The 20,139-nt window shown below is 37.9% G+C and overlaps 1 protein-coding gene across 1 annotated transcript in view; it reads right to left on the bottom strand.

The window, feature by feature from the left end:
* LOC103898391 (collagen alpha-1(XXVIII) chain) overlaps positions 1–19,146 on the bottom strand; it is a 38,998-nt gene extending 19,852 nt beyond the window's left edge. The window contains exons 1-18 of the mRNA XM_009278663.2: positions 19,071–19,146; positions 17,938–18,115; positions 16,577–17,145; positions 14,865–14,885; positions 13,046–13,105; positions 11,796–11,849; positions 11,452–11,496; positions 10,604–10,630; positions 10,277–10,321; positions 9,588–9,636; positions 8,901–8,950; positions 7,188–7,256; positions 6,438–6,506; positions 4,440–4,508; positions 2,196–2,264; positions 1,690–1,758; positions 1,530–1,598; positions 294–362 (exon numbers count right to left, since the gene is read on the bottom strand). Coding sequence (XP_009276938.1) covers positions 294–362; positions 1,530–1,598; positions 1,690–1,758; positions 2,196–2,264; positions 4,440–4,508; positions 6,438–6,506; positions 7,188–7,256; positions 8,901–8,950; positions 9,588–9,636; positions 10,277–10,321; positions 10,604–10,630; positions 11,452–11,496; positions 11,796–11,849; positions 13,046–13,105; positions 14,865–14,885; positions 16,577–17,145; positions 17,938–18,097 — 1,563 coding nt within the window. The 5' untranslated portion in view covers positions 18,098–18,115; positions 19,071–19,146. The remainder of the gene's footprint in view (positions 1–293; positions 363–1,529; positions 1,599–1,689; positions 1,759–2,195; positions 2,265–4,439; positions 4,509–6,437; positions 6,507–7,187; positions 7,257–8,900; positions 8,951–9,587; positions 9,637–10,276; positions 10,322–10,603; positions 10,631–11,451; positions 11,497–11,795; positions 11,850–13,045; positions 13,106–14,864; positions 14,886–16,576; positions 17,146–17,937; positions 18,116–19,070) is intronic.
* Between the last annotated feature and the right edge of the window lie 993 nt (positions 19,147–20,139).

The following is a 20,139-nucleotide window of genomic DNA, read 5'->3' as shown; positions in this document are numbered from 1 at the left end:
TTTCTGGACAGAGCTGTAGGTGAGCTGTATGCAACACTGACTTGAGCATAGGCCAGGCACGTGGAAATTTGCAGTCACAATAAATGTTACTACTTTTTTACAGAACTGGTGTATTTAAAATGTTCCCATTTCTGGAGGTTAATGAAAGTCTGTGTTAAAAATTTTAAAGACTAAGAACCTAAATTTTATTTCTAAACCTATTTTTAAGTGCCTAGAGAAAGGACACTCAGGAAACACAAATTTCAAATCCAAATAAATAAATAAATAAATAAATTCCTTTTTTAACAATGTACCTTAGAACCAGGTTCTCCAATACCTCTTTCTCCTGGCACTCCAGTCTCTCCTGGCAAGCCTTGTTCACCCTGAAGTAGAAATTATTTTTTAACAGCGTTATCATGGAAAAATATAAAAGCATATTCTTGATTGCTTACATTTAAAGAAAGATTAGTGTGATATTGTCTTTAGTATGATGTGTTAAATCCTTGGTCACAAAGATTAGGAATCTGCAGCATGTTTTGAGCTGTCACCAGAAAGTTGTTGGTGGAAATGATTAATGCTGTAAATCTATAATTATATGTCCTTGTGAATGTTTCCTGCCAAAGTAGCTGGTATTTCAGGAGCATATCTGACATCCACAGACAATTCACTCTTCTCTTTCTTTTTACCAGTGGTAAAGCATATCCCTGCACAATCACTTAAAATGTAAGACGTAATCTCTGATGCTGCAAAATACTTTACCTGGCATGGACCCTTGACCCGCTTACACCTCTAGTTCCTTTATATTATGCTTTAATAGCCTTCAGTCATTCAGAACTTTATCTGTCACCTCTTTCAGGAAATCACTTTAAATCTCTATTCCAAACACTTCAAGGGTGACATCTTTCATTAACAGTTCTGTATTTTGTGAATCAGTCAAGGCTAAATTATTTGGGCAGTTTTCCTTCAGCAAAGGTAGTCTGCATTATGCCTTGGACCATTCTTAACTGCTAGATACAGTAAATACACAAAGTCAGTTGAGACAACAGGCAGCAGAAGTAACAAGGAAGGCAGCCAATCTGTAAGGTATGTATGTATTTTTCTGGAATGGAAACAGTACAGTGAGGATAAAAGATGATATTGAAATTTTGGTGTTCTCCAGAACACCAAAAGTTCTCCAAAACTTGTTAAGTGCACCTGCACCTGATATGATGAAACTGCAAGTTCAAGGCAGACAACCCTTTCTATGGAAACGCATTGGACAAAGTGCAGTTCACTGTCTGATATGTAGCACCTCAAAGGTTCTGTGATCACCCAAGCCAAAACCTAAATGGATAGCTATGGCATTGGTTTATCAAGGCTTTTCAGTGGAGTAGGATCTGCTGTACAGTTTAATAATATTAATAAAGAAAATAATTTCCTGCAGCTGTGTCAATACTTAGATTGGCATCCAGCACTTTAATAAGCATAAGGATAGAGACAGACCATTTCTTTATCAGGAAACATAACAGTAAAAACAGCACAGTAGCTTTTACTTCAGAAAATTCCCTAACCTTTGGTCCAGGTAGTCCCTGTCCTGGTAGCCCTCTAGAGCCGGGTGGTCCTTTTGGGCCCTCCACTCCCTGAAAAGATCAGTTAAGTAATTATTAAAAATAAAATATTCTCTGTTACTACACATTTAAGTGCGGGGTGAGGGAGAAGTGAAAACTGCACCTTCTCTCCTTGAATTCCAATTCCAGGTAATCCAATTGGCCCAGGTAAACCAGGAGGACCGAATTCACCCTGGCAAACAAAGTACAATCGCTTAGTTTTGTAAAGATACAGAAACAATCTGGGACAGCTCCTGTGCTAGTACATGTTGACTTAACCTCTCTTAAGTCAGTGAAGTTGGGGATCTGACCTTTTATCTTTCATATATGCATTTATTCTCTGCTGGTTCAGTTGCAAACAACTGCTAGTCTCTTTTTTCCTTTCTAAACCTTAACTTTCCCACAGAATCAGATGCTTTTTGTAACATTTCCTATTTTACTATGAAGAGATGTTAAAATAGGTTGGGAGAGTTTATTGTGCATAAATCTCTACAAAATACCTTATTATCCAGGGCCTATTGTGGGTTCCTTGCTTCTTTACACCTTTTATAGTGAATATTAATCCTGTATTCCCTGTATTATGTAGATCTCTTGGCACTTTGTTAATCCCCTGGTGTATTTACTGCTCACCTTTTCACCTTTTATGCTGATGCCTGGAAGTCCACGAGGGCCTTTTGGTCCCTCAAAACCACGGTCTCCCTACATGAAAAAATAATATGTTGTTAACTGTAGAAACACACAGCTGTTCTCTCTGAAGTAACTAGAGACACTGTTTGCTCTGTCATCATGAAAACCAACACAAGAAGGACCAGAAAGTAGCTCCCGGATCTGTTTTCCAGGATACCAAAGAGGTCATCTTTTCAAATGAGCTTGCTCTGCAGTTTGAAATTGCTGATGAAAGAACTGAACAAGCTTCTTTTTATCTTTCTGCCCACCTCGATTGCTTAAGGTCCTGTCCTGCTTCCCCTCAAATCAATGGCAAAACCACAACTGATTTAAATGTCAGCAGGGCTGAGTAATGAGACTAACTGAAAGCTGAATTCTGCTTATTTGTCTCATGGGTTAACCTCATTAAAGTGTGGCAATGAGGATCTGGCTCTCACTAAGAATTTTGCCAGAGTAAAGACCAGGCCAAACTGTATTGTTGTAGAAGTCTGTTTGTAAATATCGTTGTCTATCTAAATGTTTATTTACAAAACAGTGGTCTTGGGGAAAATGCAGGTTACTAATAAGGACGCAAATATTGTGCTTTCTTGTACTTCTGTTAATAAAACACATAGAGACAGATCTTTAGCGTGTGTAAATTGTCACAGAATCACCCAAGGCGATAAAGTTATGCCCCAGACAGGTCTTTTCTCTCCCTAGTAACCAATTCTATCATTGTAACTTTGACTGAAATACAGTATGTGAATTTCTGTTTAAAATAACATTCTTTACTCCTGATGCTTTAGAACACCTGCCTTCATTTTCATTTTTACTGAACTGTGAGCTTGTAGTAAAAATGTTCTGAAGAAAGCAACTGTAAAATTTGCTTTAGATTAACAAATCACTTATTTAAAATGCGTTTAAAACCAGCAAGCTGACATACTTGGCAGCCGTAAATAGGATTAGAGCTATGTATAGGCTCTGTTGATACATGCTTGGCTCCAGGTCAGACTTGGCAGTAAAAAATAGTGTATTTTTAATAGAATCCAGAGTTCCAATAATGCTGGCAGAATTCCACTTTGATTATTTTATTCTGCCTATCTCAATTGCTCAATAGTTTTGGTTAGATTATGCATTCTTCTGTACTTGTTCCCACTGTGCATTGTTGCTGTGCTTTACTTATTAATTGTAGTGTTTCTTCCCACATGAATTGGTATTTCAGTGGCAATGGAGTGATTTCTAAATGCATTTTCTTCAAATAGTCTTTCTGTTTGTTTTCATGCATGAGATCTGCTAAACAAATACAAGCCATCAACAATGAGGTTAGATAATTTATATAATTCATCATAAAATATATACTGGATGTTTGAAGATACTCTGTTGCTAGCAGCAGTCAAATTTAAACCTAGCTGACTATAGTATTGTGCTAAGCAAAAATCCTAAGATTTTTAGTAAAGGGACAGTTGGGGCCTGCATCTGCAAAACAATTTTTTATTGTTTTCCCAACAAAAATCGCCTTCGTGCATGCATAAAAATGAGTGAACCATTTAGATATTTATTTAGCTCATGTACAAGCTGTGTCACTTTGTTAGTGTAACCAAAGGTCAAAGTGACAACTCAGCCTGGGAGTTGGTTTTCAGCGGGCTGCAAAAGGAGCTAGCAGTGGGTCTAGTGAGTCCATCCATGTAGGTGCAACTACTACTGTCATTACTTCCCCTGAATCTGAAAATTAGTAATAGCAGCTTTCTGTTCCCACAAACTGAATTCAGACTTCTGCTAAAATGCATAAGCCAGTGGCTGAGGTGTTTAAGAAGCTTAGAAGCCTGTCTTTAGTGACAGCAAAGATCTCTATATATAGGGATTTAGGAAAAAAGCAACAACGAAAAGGTAAATTTTTCATCTAGGAATCACTTTTTTAACATTTTATTTGAAGTCAGATGCTCGAGGCTGTTTTAAAATTATAGCTGGAATTCTTTCCAGGCTTAGATCCCACAAATCAAGCATCAGGTGAATTAAATATCAGCTTTACAGGCTCCAAAGGCTAGCTGTGCCTGGAAGTCATGTTTGTACCAACTGAATTCTATGAAAATATATTGTGTTAATTGATGCCAAATTTTAATATTAATTTACAAGCTACTTTCTCAGATTCCCGTGTCTGCTATGGACTTGTTTTGGCATGCACTCATTTAACGGTGCTGCTCTGGTCTTAAAACCCTTTGACTGCTGTACCTTTGCTCCTGGAAGCCCTTCTCCTGGTGAACCTCTTTCTCCTTGAACACCTTGTGGTCCTTGAGGCCCCTGTTAACATAAGTTTAAAATGGCCTAGAATATGTATTAATCACTCAAATCAACAGCAGCATGTTCTATGTCATTGTCGGTTTTAAGCACGTCTGTCTTTAAATGTTGGTGTAGTTATAACCTGTTAAAAATAATACAGTAATACGATATTTACAGTGCATAAATGATGAGCATTCTGGCCTGCAGCAGTAACAAGGCAGACAGTTTTACTTTCTGGTTACTTATGAATCACAGGTTATGTAGCTGAAATTCCTATTCCTTATACTTTTGAAATCTTCACTCCCTAAACTTTAGTTTGGTTTACAAATTGTTACTAATCCTTATTAATGTATCGGTATAATCATGAGAGACAGGGAGAAACAGATTAAAGACCATGCAGAGTAGTACGGAAGGAGATGTAGCTGTAGAGAGATTTGACTGTAACTGGTGAAGAGAATAATAGCATGCCTTTCTCTCTTTGAAAGCAGATCTGATAGGAGCACAAGGGGCAAGTAAGACAATTAAAACCTTTCACTAAATGCGAGTCCAAAACCTGTGCATATTGAGTCTGCTTCACAGTGTTTTCCCGCATCTGTTTATTTTTCCTCTGATTTATTCCTTGAGATTACACACACATCACAGAATGCTGGTACATTTGGCTCTGCATAGCCTAAATACACTTCTGCTTCTTCTGCATAGAGCTTTAGAATTATGCCTAGTTCTTAGGTAAAGATAATTACACTACAGTCAACCATTAAAAGAAAACTCTTTTGAAGTTTGAACTCACTTTAAAGTAGATTTAAAAAACACCTTTAGAATTTTTTTTAAATCAGAATCTCTTGTTATACCAGTACAGCTCTTGTGGCTAATAAAGATGCGCATCACAGGCGCCTCTTCCACCCCAAAGTGGCTCTTTTTTCTATGCTGTTACTGAAGAGACTCAGAAAGCATTACTGCCCCACTTTGACTGACTGTCACCACTGGCCTTACTAGTAATGCTCTTTTCTTTGGGCTCTTCAGTGAGAACTCACTCCTCTCCAGTAGTGTATTTTCAAGCAGGTTTGAAATCAGTCAGTTACCAAACCATCCTTCTGTTTTTCATGGGAGCACCTCTTTTAAAATGATTATTACAAATGTCTCCTTGTCAATGGGGAAAAGCTACTTGTGAAAAAACTGCACAAAATTTCCCCTGTGGTTGCACTAGCGGTCTTTCATCCAGGTGATGAGAAATGAATTTGAGTCTGCTGTATTGTAAATAGCTCAGTAAAATGTGCTGTCTGACACTTTGAAAAAAAGCGACCATAAAATTGGCATACTGATTTTCTGAATTACCACAAAGAGGTTGAGTTTACAACTACCAGGAGGAGGAAGAGAAGGAAAAGAAGGAAAAGACTTCAGAGCCAAACCTACTATAAATTCTGAAAGTCAAACTTTTTTTTATTTCTCCCTCTGTTATCTCCAGTAAAGGTAATACTGGTCAAATTGCCAGCTGGGACCACTTATGCAATCTGAATGTCTTTATGGAGGTTGTTTAGGTGTGACTGTTTCTAGTGTTACAGTGGTTGAAATGGAGTCTTTCCCTCAAAGCCATGCTGATGTTAATGTTCTAATGATACTGAAAAGCAGTCAACTTCAAAGTTACCGTATGTGGATTTGAATCTATCAGGGGACAGATTTATTTAAATATTTATGTGGTTTTGCATAAGGTGTTATTTTTTCATAGCTGTTTTGGAGACTAAGATAATTAGAAAAGTTAAAGAATTAGAAAAGTTTCCAGTTTGTTGAGGGAAATGAAAGTCAGACAACGTAGTATGTATGAGAGAGAGAACTAGTGGAAGAAAGAAAAGAGATGGTATCATTTAACACACATATATCCCTTTTAACAGGGAAGCACTGAGAATTTTTCCCTTCTGACCTGCTTCTCTCTCACCAAATAAAAAATAGACATACCATAAGTCCTGGCTCACCAACTCCGGGTGGGCCAACAGGGCCTGGTCTTCCTGTCAAACCGGTGTCACCCTTCAAACAAAAATGTATTTTGAAAATGCCTGATTTAGGTATTTGTATGTGTGCAGCATATAACATCTCATCAGATGTTCTGTACTTGAAATACTTGATGTAGGAGAATACAGGAATGGCAGAGAAAATCTGAGTGTCCTCAGAGTCATACAGCATGCAGGGCCCAACAGGCATTGAACTGGTGCAGTTTCACAGCATTAGGGGACAGCCTCAATTCTGCATTTGAGAGAAGACAATGCTGAATCTAAACGGTTAATTATGCCCATCATATTCCTAGTACATTATGTATCACTTATTGTCCTTTTCCAAGAAGTCAGTATTTCTATCATAGTGTTTCTGTTTTCTTTATGCCAGTCATCCAAAGCAACAAGCCTGTTTTTCACAGGATAATTTTTGTTTAAGACTATGTATGCATTTTTACTCAGCCATACACTGCTTGGATTGAGTTATGTCAAGTGTAAGAACTACTGTAAAAAAAGTCCTTTAAAGTACATACTTAAAATGTACTCTTTTTTTTCCCAACAGTTTTGATCAACATACAAAATACCTTTCCAGTACCATAAAAACAGCATTTGGGGGCTTGAAGTTTCTCACGTACCAGCAAGTACATTATCTCAGCTGTGTTGGACTTTGTTCTTATCCTACAATACATGTAATATAGAAGATGAGAGATGCTTGTACCTTTGGGCCTGGCAGTCCTATTCCAGTCTCTCCAGGCAAGCCAGGTGGCCCAGGGAGACCTCTTTCACCCTTTTCAGAGAATGAAAAAAGAAACAATTCTGCTTATAAATTGGTGTTGGTGTCTAGGGAAATCAGTTTAACTTCGTTTGTAAGTTCATTTTTTGTATATCCTGAATTTCAGCCCATTAGAATTGTCTTACACAGTACTTCATCTGTTCACCCTTTCAGTGCTTCAAAATTCCCTTTATTAAGAGCGTAGATATTTCCTGTGCAAAGTGATACCAGATTAAACAAAAGGAAAAATGTTTCATTTCATGTGGGATATGAGCTTTGACACTCAACTGCTCTATGCCTCACTGTTGGCTGGCAGGCACTCTAAATATGGTGCAAAGGAGATATCGAGAGATATCAAAAGAGATAATGTCCTTCATAAACTTATTTTAAAGTTTTTCTCCACAACAAAATTCTTTTCAGTAGCTGAAGAACCCATTAGCCTTGGCTGAATTACTCAGTTTAAGGTTTTTCTGAGAAGCAAAGTCTAACTATGGTGTCTTTTAATGAAGTTAAAACAGTTCCCATAATTGTCTATAATACCCAGTGATATCTGCATCTTCCATTAAACTACTATGATAAAGATATCAAGTCATCACAGAACCACAGAATGAAGTAATCTCCATTAGTATACCTGGAATTTACAATGGGGTAGAGTGAGAAGTAAACCCAGCAAATCTTAAGGATTTAATAAATGTAAATCATATGTTTTTTAAACAAACAAACAAAAAATATTTTATGTTTACAGAAGGGACTGGATCTTGCAGTGAAGCACTTGATAAAGATATCAAGTCATCACAGAACCACAGAATGAAGTAATCTCCATTAGTATACCTGGAATTTACAATGGGGTAGAGTGAGAAGTAAACCCAGCAAATCTTAAGGATTTAATAAATGTAAATCATATGTTTTTTAAACAAACAAACAAAAAATATTTTATGTTTACAGAAGGGACTGGATCTTGCAGTGAAGCACTGGGTGATTTCTGTACAGTGGGGTAGAGTGAGAAGTAAACCCAGCAAATCTTAAGGATTTAATAAATGTAAATCATATGTTTTTTAAACAAACAAACAAAAAATATTTTATGTTTACAGAAGGGACTGGATCTTGCAGTGAAGCACTGGGTGATTTCTGTGGCCCACCTTTAGAGTGCCCATTGCAAGATTGTGTCCTGAATCGCACTCATCCTTGTGACTTTCAGATATCTTCTGCTGAGCATCAGTAAACAGTGGGACTACTAATTTTGAGCTATAGAATTCTTCTTGAGAATGTGCAGTTTCAAGAGAAGAGTTTGTTTGAGATCCCAAACAGAATTCCTACTTGACACTTAGGGGAAAAAAATAGTTTTAAATTGAAAACTGAAACAATGCAATGCTACACTGCTGCTAAGTAATATTCTGTGATGCTGCCATATTTTCATTTTAACTGTTTGTGAGAGAAGATTGGAGTGTGATTTAGACCTGAATCCAATACAAAGAGCAAATGAAAATCTTTCTTAGGAACCTTGTAGAATACAAAGAGTGTATGATTTGCTAGCAATGTCATATTAAACTGCATCCCCTACAAGAAGGGTATGGGGTATAAGGATAAAAGCATTATTGTTGTGAGGCTGTATTAATATCTTTTTACATCAAGAAAGAGAAGAAATAATACTGTTCTTGCCTTTGATCCTTGCAGGCCTTCAGGCCCTTGATCTCCAGATTGTCCTTGTGGACCCTATTAAAACAGGAGTGGTTTTAATGAGACTTTTCAAGCTTTCAGAACAGTGGCAGCTTGAAAAACAATCTCTAATTTGCTGTAGTCTGCATGAAAATACGATTTACAAACATTTCAGAACTGAAGCTTTGCTTTCTGATGCATATATAGATTCAGCTGCTCAACTCAGTTGGAGCTGGGTCTGGTAACCGGGGGAGAGAATTTGGCTCTCCCTTTATTTGAATACAGTTAAAGGTAATTGTAGTCAAGATTTACTGAAACATCTATGACGGGCTAAGCTTCTTGGCCTTCAGTCCAAGAGTATTGGGATGAAAAGAGACTGGTGTTTCCATGTACTTCTGTGAGATAATGAAATAGTTAAGACACTGAACGGGAAATGAGTGATTTTGTTTTTTATGGAACTGTATTTGCTGTAGTCTTTGAGACTGAATGAATTATAAGGATGATTTATTTGTCTAGACTGCTCCTCAAAATTGTTAATTTTGCTGTTTAAGAAAATAGATTTTGGATGCCTTGAACTCAGTGACTCAAACATTCTATGATGATTGTGGTATGATATCATTTCAGAGCTTTGAATCCCAGGGAACCAGGTATTGTTGTTTTTATTGTTTCTTTCTTTTTTTTTTTTTTTTTTTCCCTGTAGCCCTCCCGTTCCTCTGGGGCCTACTGGACCTTCAGGACCCTGAAAGGCAAGTGAAAAAAAGGATACATTTATGTGTATTTAGATTTGGTCAAAAACACTTAGATAACTTTTTACTAAGGTATCTTACTTAGATATCTTTACATTAAAATAAAAAATAAAATCAAGAGAAGCTCAGCAGCCAGCAAGTATTGAATAAATATTTTTAAAATGTACTGTGGTAATCAGAATATAGAGTAAGAATGAACAGAGTGAATTATCAAGGACCAGTAATCCAGGATTAAACTGTTTGTTTCATTTAAAATATTCACAGCAATTATACACCAAATCTTGAAGATCAATGTTAGAAACCTTGATTTCATTTTCACCTCTCATTCCCTTTGCTTACTACTTCAAGCCTTCTGCCTCTGTTAAAGTCAAGTAGAGTTTTACCATTGTTATAAACAGGTTTAGGCTTGGGCCTTAAGAGGAATCACATGAAAATATAGAAGGAGCTGAGAAAGTTACTGAAAATGATATCTTTGCTCACTTCATTTTTTAAAACTGTCAGTTGTTAATTTCCTTCAGCCTTAGAATTAATATTTGCCTTAAATCTATCACCATGGTTGTTATTCAGGAAATCGTAGTTTTTCTGCATTTTAACTGTGTGTCCTGAAAGCATAACAACTTTGTGGCTACTTACTCTGTCTCCTTTTATCCCTGGAATTCCACATTCACCTCTTTCTCCCTGGAAAGGAACGGGAATAAATATTTATGAGGTATATTGAGCATATCATCCTTATTCTTTGGGTGCTTTAGTTGAAAACATTTTATTCATGACATATTACAGCAATTGTGCTGTAAGTTCACTGGGGAAGGGACACATCTTCTATTAGAGCTTGTACAGCAGCTGGTAAGATGATGTTATTGTTCATTACTAGTATTTATAATTAAAATGGCACTATACCTAATAAATAATAATAACATCAAATATCTATATGTAAGCAGAAGTTCTGACTAAAAGTAGTACCTTCTCGCCTTTATATCCAGATTTTCCCTGGGAAAATAAAAAAGCAAAGCACATTGTGAGGATATATAACACAAATGTAAGAATGTGAGTATTGGCACTATTAACATTCTACTCTCTCTAGAAAAACAGCATTTCAGGTTATAATGAACAATTAGGTAGAAAAGGTGATCTCTGATAAACATGGCAATATGACTCTAAATACTGCACCTACTGGTCATGATAGATGCTGTCGTATGTGTGAACAAATCTTGTGAAAGTGTCATTTTAGACTGGGATTTTGATGATGTAAAAGCAGATCAACTAGAGTTCATATTTCCATCTTAGTGAGAAACATGCTAAAATAAGAAAGCAAGAAAAAAGTCACTAATTAAAAATTTACTGTAAAATAAGAAAATACAAAGTAGAGTGATTCATATGTGAATGAATTCAGAGTTAAGCACCAAGAGGCTGGTCCTACAGTTACTTCCTATATGTATTTCATTCAACTTTTTCATTGCTATTACATACTGGATCCTTTATTTGCCAAATGAAAAATTTAAACTGATCCATAAAGATGCAGGCAGAGTGTCAATTTCTGTAATGTTCTTAGATTATCATATCAGAGCTTTTTACACTTCTTAGGAGGGACTATGTATTATTAGAGAGTATTTTCTAGATCACTCTTATAAGGAGGAATTATTCCCTTTCTTTAAGCAATGATAATGTTTTCAGTTCTTCTAGTGTTAATGAATCATTAGCTGGTGAACCAGAATGGAAATTTGCTATTATAATTAAAAAAAAAAAAGTGGTGTTTTGCCTTGAAGGAACACTGCTCATTGGAGAAGAAGGGGAAAAAAATCTTTTTTTACCTCTATTCCATCTCGTCCTGGGATTCCATTAAGACCTGGCTCCCCCTATGAATAATCCAACATCAAGATCAGTGAAATCAGGATAAGATAGTATCGTCCTGATTATCTGAGTAGATATCTCAGTGCAATATAGGAAGCATACGAGCTCCCTCTTTTTACACTGATGATTTTATACGTTAGATACAAGATTTTAATTTGTGAAGAATCTTAGTCTTTACTACAGCAAATGGGGTAGATGAAGTTTAAGAAATTCACAGGTGGAAAGTACATGGGCACTATTAGGATAGTCTTTCCATATTCATGAAGTACCAAATCTTTCTCCTAAATCTGAAAAATCACATCACCTTTGCTCCTTTCAGGCCTGGAGCTCCATCATCCCCAGTGCGACCCTTTTTACCCTGAAAACAACAAAATAAAATTCTTATAATATATGTTAGTCAAATAATTTTATTTTACAATATATACACTGGTTTTTTTATATTTAGGATATTTGCTTCCTATAGATTTATTTGAAAAAATCTCCACATTTACCATAACCTTGAAATTGAATTTCTGGGAGCAGCAGGACCAACTCAATAGGCAGCCATTTTTCTCTTTTGTCTTTGTTGTAAAAAAAAATTGTTCAGGTCTCCTCTGAAGAAAAGAGGTGATCAGATGTTTTTGTAGCTACCCAGCTTGCCAAGTGGGTGTTTTGTTTTCTTTTGAACTCTTTGAGGTGTATGCTTTTGTTTAAGAGGTACTTGCACTCTCCAAGTAAAGACATGGAATAATAACCCAAACAAAAATACTGTTTGCACACAAGAGGCTACATTTTCAATTAAAGTGTGATGTACTGTGCAGGATAAAACCAGTGTGTATTTCTGTTTATGTATGTGTAAGATGTTCAGGTCAAAAGGATGAGGATGGGTGGATCTCTAGGGTTCTGTTTCAAACTCTGACACTGTCCCTTTACCTTAAGCAAGGGCTGTAAGGTACTAAGGTGCTTTAGTTCAATGTTAGGGATATAGTATCAGACCATTCAACTCCGAGAGTTCTTTTTGAAACATAAAACCTGCAGTTTAGATCACCAAACCTTGTATGAAGCAATCCCCTAGATTTGCTTAGGGGGTCTAGTTGTAAGACTATTCTGAAAGAAGTCCAGTCTATTTTACCCACTTTACAAGTCTCTTGTCTCAATTGTTCCTAATGCTTCAGCCTCTTGCTCTCTTGCTTTCAGAGAGCTTTTCAGATATTAGTGTTTGATTTGGGGCTAGTTAGATCCACCTGGTCTGGCTGTCTGATTGTAACAGGTGAATTATTGTTCCACGGTTGGTCCTTCCTGCCTTTTAAACTGCTGCGGCTAAAAGGAGAGCCTCGCCACATCACACTGTTCTTTTTTCAGAGAGAGTATCTCATGGCATTCTCAGGGCTCTCTGGGCATTTCCTACTGGTGTGACATTTCCATGCAATGTAACTATGGAGGACTATGCATTGAACCTTGAACTTCTGTTGTTTCAGGATGTGTGTTCAAATAATTTCCTAAAAAAATTCCAACAATGAAATAAATCTTGATTTATACTGTATATCAGTTATTTGAGAAATGACAGCTACTTACAGCAGGGCCGGGAAGGCCTCTTTCCCCCTTCTCACAGTTACATGCGGCAGCCTGGGGACACTTTGAACGAAAATAGTCCAAATCAGCATATTTTAATAGACGAGATAGAAAACACATTAACATTGCTTTTAAGTTACTGTATGGCTAGTCTGAGTACACCAGTAATGACCAGAAGTCAGTTATATTTACATGTTTTACAGAAATCTTTTAACTGTCACTCATTTTACCACTCATCAGGAATGTGGCCTCCTACACTCCATCCAAAAATCCGTATCATTCCGACTCCTGAAATTTCAGTCATCTCGATAATGGCTTTACCTCCAAACTCTTCACAGGGTCGGTTTATTGGTATGCTGTGTCTATGATTGTAGATTTGTTTTGATTACTAGTCACTGTAGAGATAGCCAAGACAATGGGGTAAGAAAACATCTTGCATCCTTTTTCCACTTTACTCCACTATATGTAGGATAGATCATAGTTTAGCTCTAGCTTGATCTATGAATACATGTTATGGATGTATACTTTTATCTAGTTAGTCTTCTGTCATCTCTACCGTCATGTGTCCCAATCAGACATCATTGTGGTATGTAGTTATGTGATTTTTAGGATCTTTTTGAAACTTTAAAACCATTACATAATACAGAATTATTACAGATACTGGGGTTATTTTTGGAGGAGGAATAAGGAATGTTGTTTTTATTTTTGGTTTTATTATTTATTAAACCTCCACTCAGCTTGGAGATGTCTAGAAGTGAAGGGTTTAAATATCATTCTTACCTGAATATCCCAATTAGTAACAATACGTTTTCCAAGGATAACATTGAATGTCTTACTACTTCAGGATTTATTTTGGCAGAGAAAAATCAACATGCCAGTGGAAATGAGTGAAATATAAAATGTGTCAAGTTTTGCAAACACTCATTTAGCAGTTTCCTTGAGCTGCTCATCAGAACAGTCTTTGCCTGAGATAACTGTACCTTAAGTAGGAGTAACATCTTTAAAAGGAAAGCTAACTTTATTCCCCCCAAAATGGCAGCCAGACCTATCAATGCCTGCAGTCAGGGTGACACAGTGTGGACAAACTGGAAAAGTGCAATGGTGGAGCTTTGTTCGAGTTCCTTCCCTTTTTTTAACTCTATTACATAGGAAGAGCATTAAGGGCTAGAACTGCACCACATTCAGCTGTGTGTCATGTTTTCTTATCCACTGAGTCTGTTGGATGACATGCCGAGACATATCAGCAAATTCTTGCTAACTTGAATACTCACACACTGTTCTTTTTCAACTTTGAAAATAAGGAGGGAAAGTAAATGACATTAGGATAGCAAATTAAAGTTCTGTCCTGCAAATACAAAAGCATGTTTTACTTGAAGGCAATCCCATTAAACTCAATGTTTAACTAACTTCCTGAGCTATCAGTTTTCTTGAATTATGCTTCCATGTAATTGTAAACGTCTATATTAAGCAGTAGCTATGTACAGGGAAAAAAACCACTTACCTCTTCCTCCGACAGATCTTTCTGTAAAGACAGATATTCAAAACATTAGAAACTTAAAGTCATAATCCACCTCTATAGGAAGGACACTGAAAGATGTTAAAATAAATTGCTTCAGCAGCTAGTTAATTAAATTATGCAATTAACTTATTAACTAACATTAATTAAGCTTTAATTTCTGAGAAACATTCTAGCAATCTCTCCATTCTAAAAAATAATTTTAAAAATTTCAATTCCTTTATAGATTGTCTTGAATTATGCTTCCATGTAATTGTAAACGTCTATATTAAGCAGTAGCTCTGTACAGGGAAAAAAACCACTTACCTCTTCCTCCGACAGATCTTTCTGTAAAGACAGATATTCAAAACATTAGAAACTTAAAGTCATAATCCACCTCTATAGGAAGGACACTGAAAGATGTTAAAATAAATTGCTTCAGCAGCTAGTTAATTAAATTATGCAATTAACTTATTAACTAACATTAATTAAGCTTTAATTTCTGAGAAACATTCTAGCAATCTCTCCATTCTAAAAAATAATTTTAAAAATTTCAATTCCTATTATAGATTGTTGACTGCACAAATCACTGCCTCTCCTCACCCAGCCATAATTTGCTAAAATTACAGTGGTAAACAGACCTAAACCAACATAGTTAGCTAGGTATATGGGAACAATGCACCCAGCAACTACACTGTTTCCACAGTGCTGAATAGCAGCAGCTCTCTAGTAAGGGTGAATGATACATACTCTACACTTGAGAAAATCAGAAGCTTTTCTATGCATGCTGTTAGGCACACACAAAAGGAGAACAGTAAGAACACCTTAGAAAAGATTTGACTTTGACAGTGATTACATGAAGTTACCATCATCGAATTAGCTCTGTTATTTTTTAGAACATCTCTACAGCTGAAACACCCACATATAATGCATTCCTCCCACTTTTCGCAACTGATGTAGTCCCTTGAGAGGACATAAATGTGTTGATAAGCAGCAGTGCAATACACATCTCTAAAATTCAGATGTATGCACATATGATTATGCCAAAGCCATTATTTAAACCAGACAGCAGCCGTGTTCTCAAAAGAAGGCACCTGAGGATGGCTTCCTGTTTGGAACAGGTAAAATAAAGTGTGTTTAGTCACTTGAGGGGTGGTTGCTGTGATACAGAAAGCAATGGTAATAGAGAAGATGCGAAGGGTGATATGCAGGGAAACCAATGCAGAGTGGCAGGCTGTCGAAGTGAAGGACAGACAGACAGGAAGGCCAGCTTGTGTACATGCTCTAGGCCTGGATGAGATCACTTAGATGACAGTTTCACTGCAGAAGTCTCCTAGTTGTTATTCATATTTCTATTTTATATCTCTGTGCATGCTCAGATCAGGACTTCATCCACAGCTTGTGTCACCAGATTTATAGGCTAGAGGATGGCTCTATTCTCCATACTTGGCAGGGAATGTTTTTTATAAATTAACTTCACATGCAGAAGAGAGGCACCCAAGCAAAACTTCAACTTCAATTTACACAATTCCTCTTGATTATGTGGTAGGTTTTCCATTGAAATTTAAAGATGTCTATGGCCAAGTTCAGATTTTATCTAAACTGACATATCTCCATTAAGGTCTACAAATTTATTTTCACATCTGCAAGAGCTGCATCTTTTTTGGTACAAAAGGCAATGTCACATTCCTACTTGCTACAGAAGAAAGCACTAGGATGTCAAAAATTGGTTGTTTTTTTAAGAAAGGAGGTTTAAAATACCTTTCTTAGGAGGAAAAAGAGATAAAAATAACTTCACAACAGGTCTCTTTAAGTCTAATTCAGTTTCCAACTTCAAATATTTTGGCTGGCAAGATCTGAATGGTGGGGAGAGAAAGGAAACCTGTTACTTTGGCACAGTGGTCTTACTAATAAGTGGGCCGCTTTAACATGTAAAAAGTACAGGTTTCTTCAATAGCATAAGCGTTTCAAAATATTGGAAATAAGACCATTTTTTACATATGTTCCTATAACTATTTCAAATTCTTTCTCATACATACCATTTCTTTGAGAACCTTCTCCACGGTTTCTTTCTCCTGGAGGTTGAAAACGAACCTAGATGCTGGGATGCTGGCCAGGAGACGGAGCTTGGCAGCATTGCTAACCTCCTCAGCCACTCTGGTCATTCCCATTGTGAAAAATACAATTCCTTGGTGTTTAGCATCAGCTGTAGCTGCAAAAATATCTGGGTTTCTTGGATGGTCCACTCCATCAGTGAAGAGCACAGCTACTTTCACACTACCTGGAGTCCCTTCAGTCATGTAGAGTTGTGTGAGGTTAGTTATAGCATAAGTTGTGTAGGTGCCATGGCCTATGTAGGTGATGGGAGCAAGGTGGGATTTGAATGCTTCAGGACCTTTCCAGTCATGGAAAGTTTGCTCGAGGAAAACAGTGCTGCTGTACTGAAGTAAGGCCATCCTCCAGCTAAGGGTACGTCCAGAACTAAGTTGCAGACTTTTCATTCTGTCTACTGTTTCCAGTACAAATTTTTTCTGCTGTTCATGATTATAGTACTTGGCACTTTCAGAGCTGTCCAGTAAAAAAGCAATTTCCAGAATGCAGTCTTCATCTAGAATAAACAGGTAGGTAGGTGAGTGGAGTGATTTCATACTAAATCTCATTCTACCCTTACCCTTACATGTATTTTCGGCTTCAAAAGTGGGAGTGCAATTATGGAAATTTTTGAAAACATCTGTGATCACAAGTGTGAGATCCTCATGAAGATAGAGCATGTAGAAGCTGAGGAATTTGCTCCAGAACAGATGCCCCAAGGAATAAGAAACTGAAGGTGAGGTGATGTCATGTAGTATGAAATGAGGAATGTTGTAGTGGTCTTATACATTCATTGTCCCCTTGCCTGGTATTTCACTGAATATCCTACCAGGATGAGGACTGGGAAGGTGGAAGTCATTTACAGGAAGATGAGTCTTACTGAATAAGACACTGGAATGTGATTTCACAAGAGCTAAATTTTGTCCCTGCTACTGACACTTGCATCCAGTGACATAAAAGTTTCCAAAAGCAGGATCTGTAGAGTATTAATTTTCTGAACTACTGATGACATTACTTCTATAGAAATACAGTTATGTGGGCTATTATTCTTGTTGTGACAGTAACAGGCTATCAGCCAAATCATAAAAAGCCCAGAAGTAATCTACTTTTCTGAAATACACAAAAGGGGAGGGAAAAGATGGGAGTAAAAAGATAAAAGTGCAAAAATAAGGCATGTGAAAATGTAGGATGAGGCAAGCCTGGCTGATTATAAGCAATATCTTAGAGGGCAAGTTAGCCATGTAGTCCAGAATCCAAATAAATGAATCAGGGGGAAAAACCACACCTGTTTTAAAATGACAATATTCACCTTGATCACTCAGGCTGGGATATTTTTCTACAGTATTTGACAGAATGTGTTTAGGTTTTGGTCTTCTCAATCCATATCTTTTTTCTTCCCTGAGATTTTCTGCTAAAAACTGATGATTTTCAAGTATCCACAAAAGCCACCACAATCTGAAGAACATCATTTGTTTGGTTTCTGTTTCCTAAACAACACAAATAATAATACAGAAGTACAGCAGTACGACGACAATAAAACATTATTCAATTTTGCTTCAACAGGTTGCTTAGCAGGCTGTATTTTAAAATATAGTCCCTAAAAATGAGCTGATTTTATTTTCTTTTGGTAAGATCTTCTCCAAAATATGTAATAAATAATAAACAGAGACATACTGGAGTGAGTTTCAAGCATAGTACATATAGTTCTAGCACATGACAAACCGGAGACACATTTTGCAAACATACTTCAGTTCTCTTTCACTGCCTGGTAGTGTTTGTACAACCAGCACTTCTCAGAAACCTTACCCTTGGCTGTACCGATGTGGATGCAGTGTGAATCCCAAGTGTAATTCACAGGGGTGTTTTTTTTAAACCTGCTTTTTCCAGAGCTGGCATGGAGAGAAGGAGGTACAGAGGCAGACCCGAGTTTTTCCCTGTTCTCTTTACTTAAGAACTGAGGGTCATGCATACTTCTCATTGCTATCACAGTCCCCCTGTCCTTAGCAGTCCTACACAGGAACAGTCATGGCCTGAGGGTGCTGTCCAGGCATGAATGTACCTGCTGTGCAACCCTGGGGGCATGTGGGCCCAGAGTGATGAGCCCAGGCTTGACAGCTACCTGTTGATAGGACTTTCTCCTTCTGCAGGGACTGGAGCTGTTTGTCCTGGGCTCACAGACACACCCAGAGCTCGGAGGCTGATCAGGGACTGACAAAGTCCGTCCTGCCCCACTTCGCTTTCTTTGTGACCTCCCTGCAAGCTCTCCCCAGGTAGGCACAGCGCGTAGCAAAAGGGCAGCTCAGTGGCAAGAATGAACCTGCCAAGACTGAGCGTCTTGCAGGAGTCCCTAACACAGCCACGTCTGCAGAGTTTCTCAGCTCCTGCTAGTTTAGGGCAGGAATTCTGGTGTCCACAGACACAGAGAGGGCAGGGGGTCCTTACCTCGATGTTCCTAAGCAAAAGGCTCTGCAGAGATGCCGGATGCTGCCCTGGGCTCGCTGGCAGCTGTGTTGTCCTCTCTGTGCTGGATGCTCTGTGAGGAAAGGAGGGAGTTGGGCTGCAAGCTGCTGCGAGAATCGGTGTCATGTGTCAGGAGGGGCCAGCACACAGAGGCAAGGAGAAAAGGGAAGAACAGCAATCCTGGCTCCCCCTTCTCGGCACCCACCCACTCCTCTCCTCCTCCCCAGCCTATGCACATGCATCCTAGGTTTAGTCCCCCACAGCCGTTTCCACACATAAATCCTCATCCGTACTTGCACAGGTATGGAAGAGGACCGTTCTCACCCCAACACACTTCCCTACACACCAGCCCAGTTGTGTTCACTCTCTTCTCCCATCACTACCACACACCTTTCACCCCCATACTTCTGCACATCTGTCATGCTTTGGGAAGGCAGCTTTTGGTACTGGGCATCATGTTTTCAACATCATCACAGCGGTCCATGTCTGTAGGATCCCTTTCAGACCTAAATGAATCTCCTCATAATGAGGGATTCCTGTTACTGCTGTAGTAGAAAAAGATTTACTGTCCCACGGACTGGGCCAACTGAAATTTCAGTTGCTGGTGAGATTGCCCAGCATAAGGAGGTCAAAAAAGACAGACCAGTCTGAAAGCCATACAGTTTCTCCAGGCTTGTCTGTCATACCTGTCCTTTCAAAGACTCTAATAGTTAGAGAACAAGGACTGACACATAGTATGATGCCCTCAAAACCTAAGCTAGGTGGCTATGGATCCTGAAGGCAATCTCTTTTACCAGCCTGTCACCTAATTCTTCAAATATCTTCAGAAAGCTTTTGCATTATAAACAAACGTATTAAACAAGTAGCTCTTTTCCACAGAAATACATACCTTTTTTTTTTCTGTAGACCCATCATTTTCCACCTACATGCACGCAAAGAGGACCCAATGCTAACTGCTGTCCTCCCTTCCATCTTAAGTGTCCACCAGTTCAGCCCACTTGTGACAGTCACAGCCAAGGAGGCTGAGGGGATTGTGGGGAAAGGATGCAGC

Source organism: Aptenodytes forsteri, unplaced genomic scaffold (assembly GCF_000699145.1).
Source record: "Aptenodytes forsteri isolate BGI_AS27 unplaced genomic scaffold, ASM69914v1 Scaffold257, whole genome shotgun sequence".
Classification (NCBI taxonomy): domain Eukaryota; kingdom Metazoa; phylum Chordata; class Aves; order Sphenisciformes; family Spheniscidae; genus Aptenodytes; species Aptenodytes forsteri.
This window is presented reverse-complemented; position numbering and strand designations above follow the sequence as displayed.